This window comes from Leopardus geoffroyi, chromosome C2 (genome assembly GCF_018350155.1).
Source record: "Leopardus geoffroyi isolate Oge1 chromosome C2, O.geoffroyi_Oge1_pat1.0, whole genome shotgun sequence".
Taxonomy (NCBI): Eukaryota; Metazoa; Chordata; class Mammalia; order Carnivora; family Felidae; genus Leopardus; species Leopardus geoffroyi.
Genome location: NC_059333.1, coordinates 110,324,096 through 110,349,613, shown reverse-complemented (window position 1 = coordinate 110,349,613; position 25,518 = coordinate 110,324,096). Strand labels below are relative to the sequence as shown.

At 34.2% G+C, this 25,518-nt stretch overlaps 1 protein-coding gene and 1 long non-coding RNA gene across 4 annotated transcripts in view; one reads left to right on the top strand and one right to left on the bottom strand.

The window, feature by feature from the left end:
• LOC123611366 overlaps window positions 1–25,518 on the top strand; it is a 416,378-nt gene that overhangs the window by 52,324 nt on the left and 338,536 nt on the right. For all 3 annotated transcript variants that reach the window (XR_006718621.1, XR_006718620.1, XR_006718619.1), the window contains one exon: window positions 15,987–16,143. This is a non-coding gene — a long non-coding RNA (uncharacterized LOC123611366). The remainder of the gene's footprint in view (window positions 1–15,986; window positions 16,144–25,518) is intronic.
• GPR149 (G protein-coupled receptor 149) overlaps window positions 1–25,518 on the bottom strand; it is a 67,976-nt gene that overhangs the window by 38,706 nt on the left and 3,752 nt on the right. The window contains exon 3 of the mRNA XM_045503203.1: window positions 21,045–21,502. Coding sequence (XP_045359159.1) covers window positions 21,045–21,502 — 458 coding nt within the window. The remainder of the gene's footprint in view (window positions 1–21,044; window positions 21,503–25,518) is intronic.

The window sequence follows — 25,518 nt, the reverse complement described above, 5'->3', positions numbered from 1 at the left end:
GTACCCTCACATTCTCCCCACACTACCTAACGTTGAGATGCAGTGACCTGACATGAACTCGAACCTGACTGGACCCAAGCATAGGTCAGATCTCACATCTCCTTTAATTTTGGTAGAGTAGGAGTCAGTGAGTCTAAAATATTTTTCCAGTTCAATCATCCACTATCTCTGGGTGTCTTATTAAGCTTCAAAAAGCTGTACCTTCCCCTACCTCATGGGATTAGTGGAAAATAAATAAGACCACATCTGAAGAACCAGGTTTCTTATTAGAGAGTACATTATTATCATCACATCAAGCAAGCTATCCTGAGAGCTGAAAAATCTACCCTGAGAAGAAAAAACAACCTGGAAACATTTTCATTCTGCCAGCACTGTTTTCTATTATTAAACAGTACACATCCTGTGAACCCCTATGGTATGACTCTAGAAAAATGAAGCAAAAGATAAGACAAATGTGAAAAAAATAAGCCAGAGGAATTTTTGGGGTTTTTTTTTTTTTGGAGGACCACTGATTTTTGTAACTTGCTTCAAGGTGTGCAGAGATATTTAAAATAAATAGTAATTTGTTGCCTACTTCGAGTTGGAGAAAAGCACACTGATATGTGAACTGTAAACCATACACAGTATACACAGTGTCTAATAAAATCCATTAAAAATACCACTGCTTTTTCAGATTCTTTTGAAAAATCATATTTCAGTTAATCACTTATTTGGAAAATCCCAATGATTCTCTGGTACCTTACATTTAAAGCACATTTGCATTTAATTTTTCTCATCTATTAAAATTAATTGTGGAAAATTTAATTGTGAACTGCTGAGTAAAGGGCAACATTCCAAAATGTGTATACTCTTATTGATTATAACTTGTGGGAAATATACTAATTTGGAATCTAATTTTCCTTTTGTTTTTCCTGATTATATCAGGAGAATTTCAAACAACTTCTCTGTCTCTTTCCAGTTTCTATTGCACTACAATTCTTTTTTTTTTTTTTTTAATGTTTATTTATTTTTGAGACAATGCGAGAGACAGAGTGCAAGCAGCGGAGGGGCAGATAGAGAGAGACACAGAATCTGAAGCGGGCTCCAGGCTCTGAGCTGTCAGCCCAGAACCCGACGCGGGGCTCGAACTCACAAACTGTGAGATCATGACCTGAGCCGAAGTCGGACGCTTAACTGACTGAGCCACTCAGGCACCCCCACACTACAATTCTTATTTCTGAATTTTCTGGGTTTCTAAATACTTGGATCTCCAACTATGCTTGTCCCTGAGGACTCACTTAGGAATGACTTTCTGGCCGACCTTGGAAGCAACATTCAGAAAACATAGCTATTGTCCCCTCCCCAGCAAGGACTGTAGAGTTAACAGTCAAGAACAGGGTCAGACGGGCCATCATCTCTTACTTACCATCCCCTGATTCTTTCACCCAACTCTGTTGACCTGACCTTGACTTCAATCCATGTGACCTGGAGGTTGACTATACTAGCACAGAACTATATCATTCATGGCACAGATGGAGGGGGAGCAGAATTCTTCCTGATGAATTGACCACTGTCTGGAAAAGCAGGATAGAATCACTATTAAGCTAAATACTTTAAAAATATAAACATGTATTTAAATAAAATAATAGAACCATTTGTCTTTACCAGGGCACTACCTGGTGAGTGAGAGTGAGAGTTAACACAGGAGAGGAAAAATAACAAATGGTTTCCTCAGAATTCCAAGAAAAGGTAACCACTTGTAGAAAAATCTGGGAGAAAGTGGTTGAGCCCCACATCATGTATTCATTTATTCATCATTATGGAGTACTAAGTTCATAGCTGGCACCATACGAGACTCATACCAGAGACACAAATATTTAATCATAATCTAGTAAATATGGCAAATACATAATTACAAAAACACATGATTAAAGACAGAGTAGAGAGGGGTATTTAAAAAGGCACAGAGGAAAGAAAGAACAGTCACCTATGCCAGGGGTAGAGTACACCCAGACTTGCTGAAGTTACCCGGGAAATGGTCCAACTCATTTTGAAAATGACCTTATCTCCTAGGAGTTTTCCCTTCTAACAAGGGAAACAGTAGGTCTGCTGGGATCATTATATAGAAAAACAAATGTTTTGTAGATGTTTTAGTGCAGACTAAAGCCTCTCAGGTTTGGCTTGACACTAATCTTGGATTGGGAGTGGGTAGGATAGATGTGAGTCCTGAGTCTCTCTGATCTCTTCTTTATAATAACCTGATTTTGGCAGTAATGGATGCAAGGATAAAACATGCATTTCAGCTATTTAAAGAAGCTTTAGAACAGCTCCATCCAATAGAATGTTTTGCAAAGACAGAAATGTTCTATGACTTCACACTCCATGAAGTAGCCACTGGACACAAGCCACTAGCCACATTTTGGGTGGAATCATTTTTAAATCTTATTTAATTTTAATTTAAATTTAAGTTTGGCCATATATGGCTAGTGGCTACTTTACTGTACAGTGCATCTTTATAGCATAGGAGACCTGGTTTCAGAAAACCTAGATGGAATAGCCAATAGTAGGTTAACAAGTATGAGTTATCTTAAAATGCATTTGGAAGAAAGTTTTTGATACTATAAAGCTTAAGCTCAAATCTAAATGTTTTAAACATTCCAATTATATATTGGAATGCATTGACTAGCATTAACCAGTCAGCTGTCAGAGGCCTTAAGATAATTGTCTTCTAACTAGTATTCCAACTCCCCAATGATTAGATTCTGTCTACCAATTATCATTCAAACTGAATCCTCCCTTCTTGCTTTGTAAAAAGAGTAATTGCTTTCTCATAGGTCCCAATTCTGAAATTCAGATCAGCAGGTCTGTAATTCTTATATGTGGAAAACTATAATGAGGAAGAAACTATAAAAACTGGAATATTTTAGAAGGAAAAGTGAGTGCTGGGATACACACCTGATAGGAAGCTAAGATAGGCCTGAAGATACGGACCTAAAAAAGCAAATAAATAATACTCTTAAGAACTGACTTAATTCTTAGGATGTAAACAGAAAGGTAAGAAGGTAGATTTGTGGAAATATCTTTTAAATCAGGTTGTTTAGTAATTTATAGACTAAGACCCAAACCATCCATGCCTAAAAAGTCATATACTCTGTCAATTAAAGGTAATGTTTTTTAAACCTTTATGTATACAGACCAAAGGAAAACAACAACAACAACAACAACAAAAACCAGATGTGGAAGAATAGGAAATTATTTAAAAGTAATTTATTGATAGGAAAAACACAGCCAGAATACTTATTTAATATTTGAAAGTTGTATATTTCTTGACTATAATTTCCCTGATTCCTTAGGCTCAGATAGGGGCAGGAACTATCAAAAATTATAAATATGCTAATGTGTGTGTATAGTTGTGAACCTAAATCTACATAGTGCTGAAGTGGTGTTTATTTATTTTGAGAGAGAGTACGTGTGCATGCATGCATGTGAGTGAGGGAGGGGCAGAGAGAGAGAGGGGGAGAGAGAATCCCAAGCAGGCTCTACACTGTCACTGCAGAGCCCAACACAGGGCTCCATCTCACAAACCGTGAGATCATGACCTGAACTGAAATCAAGACCAAGAGTTAGACACTTAACCAACTGAGACACCCAGGTGTCCTTAACCTCCATTTTTTACTTGGGAATCTTTGTTTAGTGTGAGATCAATATAACTATTGCCATTTTATAAGTGAGTTAACTTAGACACTAAGAAATAAAGTCAAGCAGCTAATTGTCAAGGAATAGTAGAGGTCACATGTTATTGGTTTATATATTAAGGAATTTATATTTTCAAGATATAAAGAAACAGTATTCTTAATTATATATATATGCACATATATATTCTGTGTGTATGTATATACATACATATATATATACATATATATACATATATATGTGTGTGTGTGTATATATATATATTCTTTTGTGACTTTTACTATGATGGGAGGCTGAAAAGAATTGCTGTCTATAATGAGTTGATTTTCTTACTCCTCTTTTACTTGAAAGGCTCCCTAAATCTAAAACTTATTTCAACTCAGTATAGGAAATAACTATCTAAATTGAACATTATGTAATTTGATAGGATGTTATATTCAGATGGTTTAAAAATCTAAATTCTGTCTGAAGGTGAATAAAATATCATGATTTTATAAACATAATTTCAAATAAAGCTTGATACTAATAAAATATTTCAGGAATATAAATATTAAGATCAGATTTTCATTATGTATGTAAGGACTTTGTAGGGGATAGAGATCCTTTCTTTCTTCCCCTTGCTTTTTAACCCTTTAGGTCTTCATCAATTATTTCCACCAGGCTGGTGTAGGGAAGGAGACAGGTTAAAAAAAAAAGAGAGAGAGAGAGAATGAATTCTTCTATCAGTTACTTCTTATTTCAAAGAATATATATATATATATATATATATATATATATATATATGTATTTTTTTTAAGGATCACTAAACATTGAACCAGAAGATACAGCCTTGAGTTTTACCTTATAATACTAGCCATGTAACTTAGGTGTTTGTATCTTTCTCACTGTTCTGTATGTCCATTGGGAATGGTGGGGGAGGTGGAGAAATAAGTTGTTATGATTCAGACATTGCATTTGAAATGGAAGCAAATTCAATCCCTGTTTTTTCGGAACGTTGAGAGTCAAGCTAGGAAGACCAAACACCTACATCAATTCTGGGGTGAAGTGCCTGTAAAGGATAGATTCATAAATGGTAAAACAGAGAAATAATGAAATTCTAAGAAGAGATAGAGTTAGAAACACTCATGCCAAGAAAGCAGTCTGGTAAGAAAGAATCTAGGACAGCAGGCTTGGAGAGACTAGGGCTCATGTGATCAGACACTGGGTGTTACTGCATGTGGTTTATGTTGAATGGAGTATGTCATTGGTATACTGGAACTGGCTTTTACTGACTCTAAAAATGTCAGCAATCTTGAGATCCAGTTGTTAAAAAGTAAACTATATAAACCTACAATAAACTATATTAAAAAGGAAGATTACTAATACCCAAAATTCACCACTTCCTATTTATTACATTTTTAAAAATTATACCTGCTCTTGAAATTGTCTGTGCCTGTTTTATATATTGGCAATACTGTATAATGTGCTGCTGCGCATTTCTCCCTAACTCTGCATTCAATGATCTTATCAGTGTTATCCTATGCAAATAACCATGGTGAGAGTATACCATAGAAGTCAGCAATATGTAATCTAATATCAAATCTAATATCTAATAGATATTTAGAATTAAAAGTGTATCTTGCATATTACATTGCACATTACATGTTACATTGTGAAGAACACAGAAAATAGAAAACTGATTCAATAAAAGTCACATATCATTGACTACAAAAGATAACATATGTATTTGTTGTTTCAATTTCATCTTACTCATTAATGTATGAGAGTTATAGCCAACCTTCATATCAGAACTGTATCTCTCATTTGCAACTATAGGGGTCTTTGTGGAATTTACAATAAAGAGTAGTATCTATTTTAATATTATTCACACAAAGGTTTTTAAAGTGACACGATCATTTAGTGTAATAAATATCACCTTTATCCTTAGACTAGTCTTGGACTCCTTTCTCATTCTGGATAGGATCTCATTCTGGATCCTATCTTGAACCCCAGTCTCTCCTGGAACCTAACTCTCCATGTTGGAATCAAAATTCCTATAATTGTTTTCAGGGTTGTTGGCAGCTTTCCTCTGTCCCAAAGATATATGGTCCACTTGCCCAGGTAAGACTGTTAGAAGTATTTGAAAGCATGGCCTGAAGTATCTCTATGGCACTAATTGTAAAAAGTCCTTGTTCTTTGACAGACTGAGTTCTCTTTACTAGAGAGCAGCATTACCGACCATTACCAACACCTCAGTCACCTCCACACTTCGGCTTGAAACATAGTTGCTTTCACTGACAACCATTCATTTTGGAACAAATCTTATTCTAAACAAAATGATATGTAATGCCCTTTGTTTTAATCATGGATTATAATGTATTTTCACTCTAGTAGTGACTGGTCTCTTATGGAATGTGGCAGATGGAGCATGGGCTTTGGAAACAGGCAGACCAGAATTCAGTACTGCCTCTACCTCTGTACCCCTGTATCCTGTTCTATAATATAGGGAAATTATAAAACTGATATTGTGAAGATTAGATAATATATATCAAATACTTATTTCAGTGTATAATATGCCATAATAATTAATAAACACCGTAATAATAAACACTATATTTGGTGCATAATAAACACACCATATTTGATACTATTATTTCATTTCATTCATTCATTCATTCATTCATTCATTCAGCAACTATTTATTGAATACACAGTAGCTTTCAGGCATTATGCTTGGTGCTGATGATAGATGAAATAATTAAGAACATGAATACCCACCCTGTCATCACAAAGTTAATTCCTAACACAGGAAAGTTAAATAAATGAGTATTTAATAAGTAGAGGGTATAATATGAGTGTGTAACTGGAAACGTAGGAAAGGCTTCCCAGAGTATAAAATATTTAAATGGAGACCTGAAGGACAAGCAGGATTTAGCCATGTAAAATGGGAGGGAACACATCCAGGAAGAGATCTGTCAGACTCCAAAGACTGAACACTGAAGGTGTTTCTAAATAAACCAAAATGAACAAGGGGACTTGTTTGCACAGTGTGCAGCAGACCTCTCTCTTTTGCCCTGTCTTGCTCTGCATTTTTAATCAACAGTTTGAATAAAAGTATGAAGGGCGACCTGTTAAATCTGTGGGTGATTCAAATTGTGGAATGATAGTGTAGATTCAGGTCTTAGAATCATCTGAAAGCATTTTTTGATAGCACTAGAAAAGGCTACCAAAAGTAACGGAAGAGTGGGCTAAGTAGAACAAGATGAAATTGAACAGAGAGACGATATAACTGGGTCCAAGCAATAGACTACAAATGTACCAAATGGCTAAGTGGCAGCATGAGCAAAAAGGGCATAAAAGTGTTAGCTGATATTAAACACAACAGCAGCACAATATGACTGCTAAATGAGTGAATTTGATCTTAAGATGCATTAAGAGAAGTACAGTTGACCCTTGAACAATATGGGTTTGAATCACACAGGTCTTACTTATATGCAGATTTTTAAAAATAAATATAGCACAGCACTGTAAATGTATTTTCTCTTCCTAATGATTTTCTTAATAGTATTTTATTTTCTCTAGCTTACTGTATTTTAAGAGTATAATATATAATACATATACAAAATTTGTGTTAATGGACTGTTTATGTTATTGGTAAGGCTTCTGGTCCATAGTAGGCTGTTAGTTAAGTTTTTGGGGATTCAAAAGTTATACATGGATTTTCAATTCTGGGTTAGTTTGGCTTCCCTAATCCTTGTATTGTTTAAGGGTCAACTGTTTAGGTCATAGTGTAAAGGAGGAGAGACAACTTGAATATTCTGTTTGATTCTGGGTTTTGCATATTTAAAGGACCATAGGCTATTCTAAATGAATTTATGATAAGAACGGTTGAAGTAAGTAACAATATTTAGTTAGCATAATGAGAAAAGACAGAAACATGAAAAATTGGATAAGCATATTCCATTAGCTTAACAGCAAGGGAAAGAGGTAAGAGAATGATTCAGGAGAGGTTCAAGAGGCAGAAGCAAGATGTGGTAAAAGGCCTTGGGCAATGGATGCTCATCAGAAATCATCTGGGCAAACTACTTATTTTTAACTTCTTTAAAATTGTGAAACATAACACACATTCAAGACACCATTAAGAATAACTATGCAGTTAAGAAACTATAATCACTCCCTAAGATGAGAAATAGAACATTTCCAGCACTCCAGGGGACCACATGTGTACTTTCTTGCATAATTTCTTTCTAAAGACAAACACTACTTAGACTTCTGTGATAATTACCTTCTGGTTCTTCTTTACAGTTTTACCATTTTGTATTGTCCCTGAATCATTTAATTCAGTTGTGTCTGATTTTAAGCTTTATTAAATACAGTCATAGAGTGTATTTGGTTACGTTTCTTTGATATACTTGCAAAACTCATTCACATTTTATGTAGCTTTAGTTTTTTTTTTTTTTGTAATTTCGTTGTTTTTTTTGATTAGGGCTTGGACTAGATATCAAGAGCCTTGAAGCTTATATTACTTGTCTTCTTCTTTAAGGAAAGGAATACGCAAATATGATTTTTACTAATTTTATAAAAAGATATGTCCATATTAACACATTGCTAGAGCCCCTCCCAGACTTGGAAGCGATCAGGCAAGTTTCTTTGGCTTAATGTAATATACACTTCTGCACATGGTATTCTTTGTAGAAATATTCAACAACTTATTTACCCATTATAACATTGATGGACTTTTGGTCTATTCCTAAATGTTGAGGCTATTGCAAACAGAGCTTCCGGAAACATAAATATGTTCTAGTGTAGCACTATCCAATAGAACTGCAGTGATGGAAATGGTTTATATTTGTGTTGTCCGATACGGTAGCCACTAGCCATATTTGGATATTAAGCTCTGGAACTGTGAATAGTGCAACTGAGGAATTGACCTAAAAAATTAAATAATTTAGATTTAAATAGATACATATGACTAGAGGCTACTGTATTGGACAGCGCAATTCTAGAGTGTATGCCTGAATTGCTGGGATATGAGGCATCTACCTTTTGTAGATGCTGCCAGACTGTTTCTCATCAACCTTGGCATTGTCAGACTATTTACTTTTAGCTATTTTTGTGGGTGTACAGTGGTGTCTCATTGCTATTTTAATTGAGATTTCCAGATTATTAATGATGTGGCATACCTTTATATATCTGTATGGTTATTTTCATTTCCTCTTATGTGAAGTATGAGTTTAAATCTTTGGTCATATATGATTGGGTTGTCTGTTACTTCTCACTCACTTATTGGTGTTCTTTATAAATTATATATTCTAAATGCAAGTTTTTTGTTGAGGATATATTTTGCAAATATCTACACACAGTTTTTAAAAGCATTGATACCCAAATCTTGCTGTAGACCAATTAAATCAGAATTTCTGTGGGTGGGATTGGGGTATTTTTAAAGTATCTCCAGGTGATATTAATCTTCCTGTGTGAGGGGAATGGATAGGATTTGGTATGAGAAATGATTTTCTAACTATCAAAATTATCACTCTAAAGCAGTTAGGATAGTTGCATATGTGGACTATCTCTGGAGTCAGATGGCCTGAGTTTACTCTCAGGCTCTGATAAACTTTTCTGTGCTTCAGTTTTCCCATCTGTTAAATTGGATAATAATGCCTACCAAATAGTCTTTGTGAATACTAAATAAGCAATTATATGTAAAGTGCTTAAAACTGTGTGTGACACATAGCACATGCTCAATAAGTATTAGTTATCATCACCATTGTCTCATTATCATCATAATCATCATCATCAAAGATTAAATTACCTGCTTTATAAAGTAGCGAGAGCCAGTATCTTCTTTAACAAGAAAGCATCAGAAAGCTTTCACTAAGATCAGTAATTAGGCAAGGATGCCCTGTCTCCTCCACTATGCAAAATTGTTCGAGAATTATTGGCTAATACAACCAGACAAGAGAAATTAAAGCGAGGTATAAGAGGGGAGCCTGGGTGGCTTAGTTGGTTAAGTGTTTGACTTTGGCTCAGATCATGATCTCGAGGTTTGTGGGGCCCGTGTTGGGCTCTGGGGTTGAGCTCTGTGCTGACAGCTTCGAGCCTGGAGCCTGCTTCAGATTCTGTGTCTCCCTCTCTCTGCCCCTCCCCTGCTTGTACTTTGTTTTTCTGTGTGTCTCAAAAATAAACAAAAAATTTAAAAACATTTAAAAGTGAGGTATAAGAATTGATAAAAAAGTAAAACTATCTCTATTTGATGATGATATGACAGCATGCCTAGAAAACCTTAAATAATGATAATGATTTTCCTGAAACAATAAAATAATTCAGTAGTGTAGCAGAGATAATATTAACAGGCAGAAATCAATATCCTTAATATATACAAATAATAACCAGTTAGAGGACATAATGGTAGAAGAACCTCATTTACAATGAAAATAAGTTTGAGTACTTTGGAATAAACTTAGCAAAAAGATATAACACTTGTAGGAAGAAAGCTTTAAAATCTTTCAGGAGAAAGATAACAAGAGTAGATTAGAAAAAATGGAAAGACATCCCCTGTTCTCAGATAAGACAGCTAAATATTATAAAGATGTCAGTTCTCTCTGAACTAATTTATAAATTTAACACAATCCTGATGAAGCTTTTTTATGGAGTTAGACAAGTTGAAAGTAAATTTGATATGAAAAAGCAAACATTCAAGAATAGCAAGAAAAATACTGAAAAAAAAAAAAAATACCGGCCTGGTGGGGGTGGGGGGAAATCAGCCCTCCCAGACATTAAAACTTGCTATTATATGGGGGGTGGGAGGAAGGGGAGGGGAGGTAATGGGCATTGAAGAGGGCATCTTTTGGGATGAGCACTGGGTGTTGTATGGAAACTAATTTGACAATAAATTTCATATATTAAAAAAAAAAACTTGCTATAATAGTCTCTCTAATTAAGACAGTGAGATACTGGTGTATGAATAGATAGTGGAATAGAATAGGAAGCCCAGAAATAGACCCAAGTAGGTATGAAAATATAGTATAAGATAAAGATGGTATTTCAAAACACTGTGGGTAATGGTGGACTTTTGAATAAATTATGCTTTTTTTTTTTTTTTAATAGTATATATATTTTTTTAAATTTTTTTTTTTCAACGTTTTATTTATTTTTGGGACAGAGAGAGACAGAGCATGAACGGGGGAGGGGCAGAGAGAGAGGGAGACACAGAATCGGAAACAGGCTCCAGGCTCTGAGCCATCAGCCCAGAGCCTGACGCGGGGCTCGAACTCACGGACCGCGAGATCGTGACCTGGCTGAAGTCGGACGCTTAACCGACTGCGCCACCCAGGCGCCCCAAATTATGCTTTTTTTTAAGGCAAGTCTTTTTTTTTCTTTAATTTTAAAAAATATTTATTTATTTTTGAGAGAGAGAGAGAGAGCGAGAGCGAGCACATGTGCAAGGGAGAGGCAGAGGAGGAGACACGGAATCCAAAGCAAGCCAAGCAATCTGAGCTGTCAGCACAGAGCCCATTGGGCTTGAACCCATGAACTATGAGATCATGACCTGAACTAAAACTGGATGCTCAACTGATTGAGCCACCCAGGCACCCCAAATTATGCTTTTTAATAAATTATGGGAAGGGGCACCTGGATGGCTTAGACGGTTGAGCCTCCCATGGGGCTCTCTGCTGTCAGCACAGAGCCAGCTTCAGATCCTCTGTCCCCCTTTCTCTCTGCCCCTCCCCCACTCAGTTACATTCTGTCTCTCAAAAATAAATAAATATTTTTGAAAAATAAATGATGGGTAACTATTTAGAAAAAAATACAAAATTGGGGTCCCTGGGTGGCTCAGTTGGTTAAGCATCAACTCTTGATTTCAGCTAAGGTCATGATCTCAGGGTTCCTGGGATCAAGCCCTGCCTCAGGCTCTGCACTGACAGGGTAGGGCCTACTTGGGATTCTCTCTCTCTCTCTCTCTCTCTCTCTCTCTCTCTGCCCCTCCCCAGCTCATGTATTCATGCTCCCTCTCTCTTTCAAAATAAATAAACATCTAAAAAAAAAAAGACAAAAAACAAAATTATATTAATATTTTGACACCAAATACAAAAATAAATTCCAAATGGATCTGAGATCTAAATGTAAAAGTTGAAACCGTACTAGAAGAAAACAAAGGTGAATTCCATTTTAAATTGTTTATCTGACTCAAAAAAAATCCAGAGGCAATTAGGGGCACCTGGGTGGCTCAGTCAAGTGTCTGACTTTGGCTTAGGCCATGATCTCACGGTTCGTGAGTTTGAGCCTGGCATCGGGCTCTTTTCTGACAGCTCAGAGCCTGGAGCTTGCTTCGGATTCTGTATCTCACTCCCTCTGTCCCTCCCCTGCTCACATGCTGTCTGTCTCTCTGTGTCTCTCAAAAATAAACATTAAAAAAAAGAACTCTTAAAAATCAAAGGATAAAGGGACAAAAACCTGATAGAAGCATAAGGAAAGGATAAGAACAAACAATTTACAAAATATAAAAAGACAAAATGGCTCTTAAATGTGTGAAAAGTATTCAAACTCATTTATAATTACATAAATATAATTTAAAACAACTCTGAGATTGTATCCTATCAGACTGGCAAAAATTTATTTATTTACTTTTAATTTAAAATTTTTTTTAATGTTTCCAGTTTTTATTTAAATTCTAGTTAGTTAACATATAGCGTAAAATTAATTTCAAGAGTAGAACTTAGTGATTCATCACTTACATATAATACCAGACTGGCAAAAATTTAAAAAGCATAATAATATATTATTACCGAGATTGTGAGGTAAAGAGACCTCTGATGGGAATGCAGACTGGTATGACCCTTCTGGAAGAGAATTTGGCAATTCCTAACAAAACTATATTTTTGACCCCCAAATCCTAATTCTAGGAATTTATTCTGAAGATACGCCTCCAAAAATATGAAAATACATGTGCATAATGTTGTTTACTGCTATATTTTTAATTGCAAAATATTAGAAACATCATAAGGCCCATGTAAGAGAGTGATTGAATTAACTGTGGTATAGCCACTCTATGGATAATTATGCAGATATAAAAAGTGAAATCTCTATAAACTGGTATGGAGTAACTTCTATGATATATTGTTAAGTGAAAAAAGTAAAGTACAAAAGAGTTATATGTAAGGAAGAAGGAGATATAAGAAGGTATGCATGTATCTGTTTATTTGTGCAAAAAGAAATACAGGGTAGTTAAACCAGAAACTATGAGATTGATTACTTACAGGGGATAGGTAGGTACAGGGTGGAAAGAATGGGAAAATGGGAATAGGGAAGAAGGAATGAGGGAGGATTTTATTTTTTTAGTTTTTATGTAGTTTTTATGTAGTTTTTTTTTTTTTTATGTAGTTCTGATTTTATGTAGTTCTGATTCTTGGAATCATAGTAATGTTTCACATACTCAAACATAAATAATCAAAATCAAAAATAAAGTGGGAGGAACTCATAATATAAAATGAAAGGAATGAAAATGAAAATAACCTAAGTCAATGGGGAAGATTGTATTTTGACTATAAACTGTAAGATTAAAGATGAAAAGAAGTGTATACAACCATTATATTCTAGTCAATACTTTTCTTTCCCCACAAGAGTATTGGTGTGCAATTGAGCAAATAAGTAAATATGTTTCTGGAGAATGAAAGTCAGGTTTCTCACTGTTAGAAAAAGAAGTAACAAGAAAAGGGAAAGGCATTAATGAATCTATGGTATTTGATTGGACTTGGAGGTATCAGTATAAGTGCATGGTTTTAAATGATTTATACAGAGAAACTGTTACAGAAATATTGATGTGTACATGAGTATACATATATCCATTTCCTAGATCTGTCCAATGATAGGGTCTAGAAGCAAGACACCCCAGCAGCAATGAGCATATGTAGCACCCAGATGTTGGTTTCTAAATACCATTGTCCAATAAAAGGAACCAGAACTCCTTGGAAAAATGCTTGATTCTAAGGATGCATCAGGGATAACAGAAGATGAGGCTGGAATTTCTTGTGCTGCTAGAAAATAAGGAAGTGTTAAAAAGATGAGGATAGCATGCTGGATGGCTATAAGGCACCAACCTGAAAGAGCTTCCAATGGCCAAATATAGGACAACTGGAGTAGCAAAGTAAAGAATAGTAGTATGGCTTATAACCTACAGATTAAAACAGAATCTTTGAGCCCATACTGATATAAATAAATAAGCAAATGAAGGAGAAGAGATAGCTTTTTCATTCAGGACAATTCCAATAATAAATGTAGAAGGAATGATAGAAATAGAAAATTACCTTCATATAATTGTTGCAGGCAAGATTCATCAATTAATGCTGAAATTAGTGGGCAATAGTATGACATGAAACAATATTTGCATGGTCTCAAAATATCTCCTCATAAGATATTATAAATTACAAATAAATTACATATAGATTACCAAGGGAAAATAGTAATTTTACATGGAGAAATCTGGACTGCATCACCTATATGAAATTGCCATCACAAGACGTATCAACACCATGTACTTCTTGATCTGATGCACTGGGAAGAGCAAACATCACTTCTGTAGTATTCTTGCCAAAAATGCATAACTTCAACTTAATCAATGGAAAACATAACACAATTGAAGGACATTCCAGAAACAAAACAAACTGTCCAGTAGTTCACACATGTCAAAGTTGTATAAGACAAGGAAAGACTGAATAACTGTATTGGAAGCTGTAGATTGGAAGAGACTGAGTAGTCATAGCAACAGATGTGGTATGGGATCTGGGATTAGATTCTGGACCAAAAAGACAACATAAGCAGGATGACTGGCAAAATTGAAATAAGGTCTATAAATTAATTGTGAGTTTTCTGATAATTACGTTACTGTCATGTAACATATTAACGTTAGTGGAAGCTGGATGAAGGATATAGACTCTCTGTACTATTTTTGAAACTGTTTTGTAAGTCTAAAATTAGTTCACAATAAAAAGTTTAAAAAATGTAATGAATTTCCAACCGTTTGAGTTCAAGTGAGGGATAACCACTCAATAGGAGGTTGTAGAAGAGACTCAAGCCATACTCGGCAGTTCCAGTACATAGCCTTTTAAGGTCTCCTTAAATCACAAGGTGTTTTTAAGAATGTTAACAAAATTAGCTTAAAAGGTGAGTTATAGGAGTCCACACAAGTTTGGATCCGATGATAATCCCCCTGAGTTTGTAGAAAGTGAACAGTTAAACAGCTCAGTTTTACTTCATTTTAGCAAATGATACACGCTGTGAGGATTACAAAAATTTTATGACATATTTGAATTACTTTACGATGAAATTCCCTTAGCTTCAACTTTCAGTACTTTGAATGCTTGAGAACAAATTTGCATTCATGGATGAGTTTTCAGCCACACTCCAAATAGCCATTCTAAACTGTCCCAGATAATCTCAAAAAAGTGCTCGAACAATTTAAAGCAGGAAGAAATTAATTCTACTCTTATGCAGAGAAAATCAGATTCCAAAAGAGCACATGCAATGTGATCCTGTTTTTTTTCAAAAGTAAAAATATATGCATGGGAAAGAGCCTGAAGTTTTATGTGATAAAATGTAAACAGTGGTTAACTTTGGGTAGTTGGAATTGGGTATTTTTTCTTTGCTTATCAGTAATTTCTAAATTTTCTACAATAATTATATTACTTTACAATGATAAAACAATAAAAGTTACAAACACTTTTGAAAAAATAAAGCAGTAGCGGTGCCTGGGTGGCTCAGTCAGTTGAGTGTCCCACATCAGCTCAGGTCATGATCCCCCCGTTTGTGGGTGTGAGCCCTATGTTGGACTTGGCACTGAGCACGCGGAGCCTGCTTTGGATTCTCTTATCTCCCTGTCTCTCTGCCCCTATCCCGCTCACACTTTTTCTCTCAAAATAAATAAACATTAAAAAAATATATTTAAAAAGCAGTGTAACAGTTTTTTTTAGGTATCTGAACAGTGAGTGATGAACTAAACACTGTAACAAATGGATGTAGCTAAATATAAAATATCTATACTCCAGATAGTTATTTGCTGTAAGATGACTGTCTTGAGGCTACAAATAAGTGACAAATGATTTTTTCTCCTACAGTCACTTCTGTGAAAAATGTCACAAATTACTCAGAGAATAGGTTTAAGCATTTGCCAATATTAAGTTAACAATGTCATGGGAAACACTATTTTATGCCTGATTTAATTTTTTAATAGTTTATTTTTTAAAATGAAAAGAGAAGATACACTCTTTTTGGGGAGAGGTAAGAGATATGCATACAGGTAGCCCCCTCACTTATCCAGGCCTCACTTTCTGTGGTTTCAGTTACCCATAGTCCACTGTGGTCTAGAAGCAGATGATCTTGCTGATATATCATCGGAAGATCGATGGTAGCCTAATGCTACATCACAATGCCTATCACTCACTTCACTTCATTTCATCATGTAGCATTTTATCATCTCATATCATCACATGAAGAAGGGTGAGTACAGTACAATAAGATATTTTGAAATTGAGAGGGTGACCACATTCCCATAACTTTTATTACAGTATGTTAATGTAATTGTTCTATTTTTTGTTATTATTATTAATCTCTTACTGTGCCTAACTTATAAATTAAGCTGCATCACAGGTATGTTTATATAGGAAAAAAACATAGTATATGTAGGGTTCAGTGCTATTTACATTTCAGGCATCCACGAGGAGTCTTGGAACATATCCCCCACAGATAATGGGACACTACTGTATTGGAGTATTTTCTTTTGGTCTTATTTTACTTTATGAGGCATATATTAAGCGGAAAGGATTAATTTTGCCCTGTTTTTTAAACTAGTATTTATCTCCCAGTGATTAGATGCTAATGTGGTACTTCTTAAATTTTAATGTGCATTTGAATGAGCTGGAGGATTCTGATTGTATAGGTCTGGGATGGGCTTTTATTTTGCACTCCAGTCAGCTATGGGTTTGTCAGAAATGCAGAATCTTGGAGCCCACCTCAGATTTACTAGTCACAATCTACATTAAAAAATTGTTTATGTTTATTTATTTTTAAGAGAGAGAGAGAGAGACAGAGACAGAGAGAGAGAGAGAGAGAGCAAGCAGGGGAGGGGCAGAGAGAGAGGGAGACACAGAATCTGAAGCAGGCTCCAGGCTCTGAGCTGTCAGCACAGAGCCCAACACAGGGCTCAAACCCATGAACTGTGAGATCATGACCTGAGCAGAAGTCGGACACTCAACCAAATGAGCCACCCAGGCACCCCCACAGTCTACATTTTAACAAGACATCCATTTGACTTATTTGCACATTAAAATATGAGAAACTCATATGTGGAGTTTAACACAACAGATGAACATAGGGGAAGGGAAAGAGAAGTAAGATAAAAACAGAGAGAGAGAAACAGTAAGAAACTATTAAATACAGAGAACAAACTGAAGGTTGCTGGAGGGCAGGTGGTAGGAGGATGGGTTCAGTGGGTGACAGGCATTAAGGAGGGCACTTTTCAGCATGAGCACTGGGTGTCATATGTAAGAGATGAATGATTGAGTTCTGCTGAATCCAAGACTACACTGTATGTTAACTAACTTGAATTTACATTAAAAGAATGAGAAGCTCTAATTTAAAGAACCCCAAATAATCTAGTTCTGGTTTCCACAGTTTTTTATGAAAATTATTTAAAGAAACAGTAATATTAAAAAGTTATAGAAACCATTGTTGCCACTTCACTCTGTCAGCAGACACAACTTGGATTTTAAAACTATTTTTAGATAGTTAAAACATTTCACTTAAAATGAGAATGAAACTTTTTTAATGCTCAGATGACTTTAAAGTTAGTTCTTGTTTGTGTATACATCTTTCTGCTAAATGATTTGTGTAGCTCATTCAAATGTAATCACTTCTCCCTGCTTGGTCTCTCATTTGAGAAGAATTGTTTCAGAATCTGTTTTTCTATATTCTACTGGCTTAATGGAGGACCTTTCACCTTTCAGATGCTATGATGCTAGGATTATAAGAGGGATTAAGTGATATAGTTACAACATATCTTTGTTTCTGATTGATTATAATGAACAAATGAGTTTCTACAGCTTTAAGACAACACATTAAAAGAAAATGGAATTTATTGATGAACTTTGTATTAAAAGAGAAAATTAGAGTTAACACCCACAAGCCACCGAATTATTTTATAAGTCCAATTTTATTTATTCATAGATGGCAAAACTCTTAGGTTCTGAAAATCATTATTTCATTTGAAGAACAGTCACACCATATTAAAACTTTGTAACTGAAGAGCTCCAACATTTCTTTTTTTTTTTTTTAATTCTTTTAATGTTTATTTATTTTTGAGAGAGAGAGAGACAGAGCATGAGCAGGGGAAGGGCAGAGAGAGAGGGAGACACAGAATCCGAAGCAGGCTCCAGGCTCAGCTGTAAGCACAGAGCCTGACGTGGGGCCTGAACTCACAAACCATGAGATCATGACCTGAGTTGAAGTCAGATGCTTAACTGACTGAGCCATCCAGGTGCCCCAGAGCTCTGACATTTCTAATTTTTATCTGAATATTTTAACAGTGGACTTCTTAGGATTCTACCTATTAGGGATCCGAAAAGGAGTGGTAATATGGTTAACACTGAATTTCAGTCTTACTAGCACTTTCAACTCCGATAAATTTTATTGGATCACATTTAAACTCCCGAAGGCATTCTACTACCATCTTCTTTACACCTTCACGTCGAGGTGATGCTTTCACTCCTGCCAGGATTTCAAACAAAATACACTGGGAATTTGTTTACTAACTTAAACTCTAATAAAAAATTAAGCAGCATGTATTGTCAAAATAAAGTAGGGCTCACTAAATATATTTTAAATCAAACCTGCGGGTTTTTTTTTTTAAGCTTAAGAATAAAGAAAACACACCATTCAATGTAGAACCATTAAACATGAACTAATAGATTCGGACTAAAAATGTGAAAGTACAACCACAGAAAATCAGAAGAGATAGTGTTTTTATAGACATATTGTAGTGTCTACTGCAGTTTAATGTATCACTTTAAGATACGTAAGTTAACATTGCTTTCAGAGCAAAGAAGGTATTTGGAAGAAAAGGATAAAATGAAAGTGCTTTCTAAGTCATCATCTACTCCCATGAAATATCTGTGGTGAATAATAGGTTAAGAGTAAAAACCTGTCTTTGGTCATGGAAGTGTTTTCATAAGCATTTCGTCCCTAAATATATTTTGGTTACATGTTAACCTTAAAGTTCAGAGGCAAATTTGCTAAAAGGCAAGGCCTATCAATAATATCAGCCTATAATCCAAGGATTTCTTACTGTTGTTTGAAAATTTATGATAGTATTTCATTTAATTTCAATTAGTCTCTGAAAATATAAATTTCATCTTTCCTGAGTGTTCCCTTATTTTATCACTAATCATTTTTTTCACAACCATCATTTTAGATCAGTTTTTTTTTTAACTACTTGCTCCTCAGAGATGTTAAAATATTAATACTTAAGCAAATCCTTATAGTCGAAAGGTATTGATTGGTATTTGATCTGGACTGATCCAAGTTTTTTGCTTTCTATATATCATTTTATTTATGATTTATAGAGGCTTGTGGATAAGCTGTGTTTCATTTTTCTCATAGGACAGTATATTATGTGTAAACAGTGTCTGATCCTTTCATAAGATTCTAGGGTAATTGATTATACTCTCCAGACTATAATCAAGACTTTTTAATGAGGGTTATAAGTTGTGATACTTTAGATGATAATTCCCAATGTTTTTGGCAAAATACATAAGAAAACGGAGTCATTTAAAGTAACGTTGAGTGGGAAAAAAACAAGTCCCAGAAAATTAGGTACAGTATGACACCATCTTTAGAAAGCTCAAAATAAGCAAAACTAAATAATATATTATGTTAGAAATGCACTCATTTGTGATAAAATGATAAAACAAACAATGATGATTCAGGATAGCTGTAACTCCTAAGAGGTAAGCATGGGGATGGAATAAAGGAGTAACACACCAAGGTATTTGCAAGTTACTGGGATGCAAACACACATACACACAAGCACACACACACACACATACAGACACTTCATCATGATATTACTTAACAATTTTTAAGTACAAGAAAACCAAGAGATATAGATTATTCGGGAACAAACTGATGATGAGACTGTAGGGATTTTCCTCTTAGCTGGGGTACCATTTTCTTCTAAAAATACTAAGCATTGTGTCCCTGTGGCCTGTCAATAGTATACTTTTCACTGTTATTTTTAATTTGTGGCAAACATTTAGCGATTTTTTTTGAAATACTTAATTACTAAATAATAGGAATAATTATTTTAATAATATATTTTGTATATTTTGTTTTATTATATAACTTACTTTTTAAACAGTGATATTAGAATAAGACTAGCAGTTTTAATTATCACTGAGAATAAAGGAAATCTCAGATTATTCTATCCATATTCATATTTGGTGTTATATGGTCATATTTTGATCAATGAATGCATTATTGCTTACACATATTTCTGGAATTATGTTTTTGTTTTGACAAGTGGAATTTGATTTCCATTAAATCTTGTAGAAAAGGCTCTTCTTTCCAGTAAATCAGTAGTGTGGAAAGCACGGGCAGCTTTAATTAGCAGATATGAAAGTTTGGAATAAAGAACAATCTCATACCAACATTAGACTATAGTTTCAATAAAGTAAGAAGTATCCCTCATCATTCTAGGCAGGCTAGAACCTAGGATAAAATGGAATAAAATTAAGGTGCAAATTCTTTTGGTTTATAAAATATTATAAAGCCATTCTTCTATCCTTAAAGGGATGGAACATTTAGCAGAGTTTGCAAAGGCTCCCTTCAGTATATTCTGGAATAGATCTTTTTTCCCTACTGGGTATTAGAGGGACTAGTTCTAGCAAGAAAAATAGGCAAACTGTCTAGTTTAGTTGCAGCAGGACTGCCCTCCTCACCACTAGCTGTATAAATATTTGCCTTTATGTCAAAAAGAAAACTGACCTTGAGCACTTTTTGTGGGGGAGAGGGAAAAGGAAAACTTCCAGGTTAACTAATTTGAAACAAGTTCTGAGAGTCTAGTCTGAATTTAGACAGATTACTTGAGGTTAAACTATAAAGCTCTACCCTTCTCAAAGAGCCTGTTTAGCTCTGTCAATGCCAAAACATACAGATTTTGAATAAAATGTATAACTTAAAATTTTAAATCCCTCAAAAGAACACCTTGAAATAAAATTTAATATTATGGAAATTAATCAAAGCAAGTGAAATTGAATGAAATAAGCAACTGATCTTTTGTTTTATCCCCATGCCTATCATATTTGGCCTCACTTTTTATTTCACAGAAAGAACAACCTTTACTGTACCTGACGAGGGGTTCTTTCTGATTTACTCCTACACCATTCCCAGTCTGAAAGGTCTGGTTTCTGACTCTCCTCATGAGAAAGTCTTCTTTCTGGCCCTTCCAAAAAGGTGGTTTCTTCATAGTTTGTATCACCTCCTGTTTCTTCAGAAATCAGTGGATCAACACCCTTTCCACTGTGGCAATCCTGTTTAGCCTCCATAATATCAGTATTTGTGCATTTGTTGATCCCTTTTAGTACAGAACTGTCCCGAGAGGGTGTGGTGCTGATTTCCACTTTTATGGCATTAAAGATATTATGAGTGTCTCTCTGAGAGTCTTTTGTAGTTTTGCATTCAGAATTCATGAGATTGTGATAGGATGTAGAATTTTCATCATCATCATAGTAATCTTCACGTGCTATTTTATAAATCCCATAACTCCTTTGGAATGACAGATTGAATTCAAAGCCTCTCCTCTTGGCTAAGTAAAAACAAAAACAAAGTTCCATGGTTAAGAAGGTAGGTATAAACAATTGGATATACATAGGGAATAAAAGTAGGAAAGTGCATTCAAATTATTATGATTTTAAAAACTATCTTCATTACCTGTCAGTTATGTATGAAAGTAATTATACCTTATAAATTCATAATTACTCTGGGCCTAACTTTTCTCACTTGTACAATGAGAGGCTGGTTTAAAGTACATACAATTCCAAGAACCCTGCAGTCTTTAAAGCAGTTTAATGAACAAAAATGTAACCATAAATTCGAAAACTCTCACATATATGCAGTTTTAGTTTTAGCTTTTTTAATCTATCATTTATCCATACATTACTTTATATGGGGATAAAAGATATCATTTCTAAATTTTATTTTGCTAGAAATTATTAAGAGGGCCTTAATATTACATGAGTTATTCATCTGACAACATCAGCAACAGATATGACTGCATTAAATATTTTCATGTATTCCAATCCTGACATTTATATGTTTATATATGCATACATTAAAAATTAGGAAATGCTGCAATACAGTTTTTAAACTTTTTAAATGAACATATATTTCTGATACAAATAAATTTGGAATGAATTATAAAAAATAGTGAATAGATTCATATTTTTGTGATCTAAAGCACTTTGCAACGTGTCTCTAAACCTGGTTAATTACAAAATGCATTTAGTAGGAATGCATAAAATTTTATGGTTTAAACCAAGAGAAATGTTAAGAGTATCTTAATATAGTACTACTGGTTGGTGGATATGGTATGAAGTCTTAGTAGAAAAGTGAGAATGTGGCAGAAAGTGATACAATTTCTATGTGTGAATGTCATTAAATACTAGATCATTACTTTATGTATTAAGAATCAAGTTACATCAGGATAGTAAACAAAATGCAATTTAATGTTTTGGTATTCATCTTTCAAAACATGGCTCATTTCAAAGTATTTCTTCTACTTGGATAATCCTGTATCATATACCAGACATTTAGCTATCCTTGGTGGAAAGGTCTATGAAGTTATAAATTTTCTGTGGGAACAACAAATAAAATTTGATTCATTTTACAATAAATCCTAGTGCCATTCATATGCTGATTCTATTACCAAAATTTTTCCCATAACTGAAGATTTACAAGGCTATTCTGCTGACTGAAAATAGAATTTATAGGTATCATTCATTATTTGAGACAAAACATTCATTGTTTGAGCCAGAACACAAACAAGAATTTCTATCCAAAGAAAATACAAAGTAGAAACATATATTAATATTTTATATCCTGTCTTATGTATAGTTCTACTTACTTTTTCTAGTAATATAGTTCAGTGAAATTAAATTAGGATTTTTAACTTAGTTCAACAGTGTGAAAGTGGAGGAACTAAAAGGATATTTTAATTATTGATGGGTTTCCATTTTCTCTCAAAAAAGATACAAAGTGACAAATTGTGAACTCCAGGACAGTAAGCAAACAAAAACTCATAAATCCCATTTTATCATATAACACAATAAAACTGGTGTCTGTGGCTATATATCTGATTAGCTGTATATTATAATTATGAAATGTGTAGAGAAAAAATGAGTAATGTTTTTGAAGGAGTGTGCAGACTGTCAATGGAGAATCTGCCTCCAGGTCATGAAGAGGCAGTCTGAGGTAGGCTATGAGAAGGAAGAGTGATTGTGATTTACACCATGGAGAAACAGAGAACTCCAGGGCTAATTTATGCCCACAGGTCATGTCATTTAACACAGCAACAACACTGCATAATAAAAGGCTTATGAGTTCTATTTTACAGTTGAAAAAACTGAGGCTGGTAGAGGAGACCTACCTAAGACCTACCTACCTGGTAAAGAGATTTGAATTTAAAGTCAGCTGATTCCAGAATTTGAATTACTAACCTTTATGTGAAATTGCTTTACTGCTAATTAGACCCATGAGAGAACCTAAGGTAAATTCTGACTGAGGTAATGAATGGAGATAATAGGTTATAACAATATAACAGTTGACAACAGTTTAATAACAGAAACTTAAAGATCATCAGAATACAGTCAGGATCTTTTGAAGTTTATGCTCTCTATACTTACAAAAAAATGTGTGTGTGTGTGTGTGTGTGTGTGTGTGTGTGTGTATAATGTTGTATTTGTTCTGAAAAGTTAAGCCCTGGATGAAACATGAATTAGCTTTAGTCTTTTGCCTTTAGTCACACCTTGCTAATTGCAATTTCAAACATTATTAGTTAATTATATCAGCTTATAAAAATAAATAATTCTCCAGAGTAATATGGCACTTAGCAGATATTTTGATTTTGCTTACAATAAAAGTTGAAAATCTGATTTTATAGAAAATATTTTAACTGTTTATTTAAATAAAAAAGAAAACATCATCTCATGCAAAGAAAATGAGTCTGAAAGCCATATCCAGTCCATATGTCTGCCACCTGAGACCACTTTATTAAAATCATCTTTGTTTTTTTTAACACTTTTGTTTTGAGACACTAGTAATACAGGTTAATGTTGGAAACAAGAGAGAATTGTTAATCTGCAAATTATTTCCCATTACTGACATTCATTTTTTGATTGCATGTCTCTCCACTTGCATTCATGAAGGCTGAGATAGAGAATGATGTTTACATCTGCAAAATGAACTTATAGTCAATATGAGTTAGGAAGCGTCCTTGCTTTTTGAGTTCACTGATGAAGAATGTAAAAAGGGGAATCTTAGTTTGTTAAGGAGAAAAAGCCTAAATGTAAAACTGGAGCCATATTCCCAAAGAATCAAGGCACTTGATTAGGCACTTGCCTACCTGAGGAAGAGTATCTTTGGGGTTTGAAAATTCTGTTCTTGTATCATCCTAGCAACAGGAAAGTATATGATGGGTTCTCAGACAATGAAATTACATCATTCTTGTTCTCAGAGTTTCCCTACAGCAGAATCTGGGATCATAAAGAGAATGGAGCCATTTGGACTACAAGCATTTGAAACTAATGTTTCTCACAGTGTTTGATTTTTGAAGTCATGCCTCTTTTTATAAGCCTACAATATTTCAGGGAGTTTTTCCCTGAAAATTTAAATACAAAGAAAAACAATGGTAATTTTAGAGGAAAAATATTATTTTGATCTTGAAAAGTGTGGTTTTAATTTCCAGCGTGAGAAATTAATGTGATTGTTGATTCTTCCAGCCTGCCATAGTCTCTTGTAATCTTATGCAGTACAAGAGAGAATACTTCCTAGACCATTTGCAGTGATAGGTCTGTTGCATTGCTTTGTTTTCAGCTCTGATATGGGTTTCCTTTACTTCTTAAAGATGATGGCCCTACATCACTTTACTAAGACTTCTCATTTTCTCTGGCATTCAACTTTTATTATCTCTCTCATAACCTTAAATACTATAAAACAATGCTGGCTCATTAATTTAGTGGCAAAAGGTTAACATTTGATAGAATGCTAGAACTTCCAGTCTTATAAATGAATTTTATATATATTCTTGGTGGCTCAGAGTATTTATTATTAATTTTCTGTGTCACTGTTGCTCTGGATAGTAATCTCCAGAAGCACAGAATTGCTATAGAAGTTCCATGGTTATTTTGTTTTAAAGACATAGATAAATTTGGCATCTATTAACAATAAAACTTTATGGCATCCTTAAAAGTAAAGAAATCCTCTCATCATTTGAAAAATACCTAGACATAATAAATTTTAAATGTCATCAATACAGGGAAAATGACCAGTTCATGATTAATTAATGTTTATAAAATAACACTGTTGTAGAATTGATTGTAGAATTTATTTTAATATTCTCCAGTTTTTTTTTTTACCTCTGAAATAGTCTGAGATGAACTATTTTTACTTACTTTTTTTTCCGTTAAAGTTTTTTCTACTTGCTTATTCTGAGCAAAGGACAATTAATGGAACAGTTAATTCAGGATACACTAACACATTTTTAGATTTATTAAATGGTAGAACATCCTATTTTTTGTCTGGAATGTACCCTTTTCTTCCTGGTAG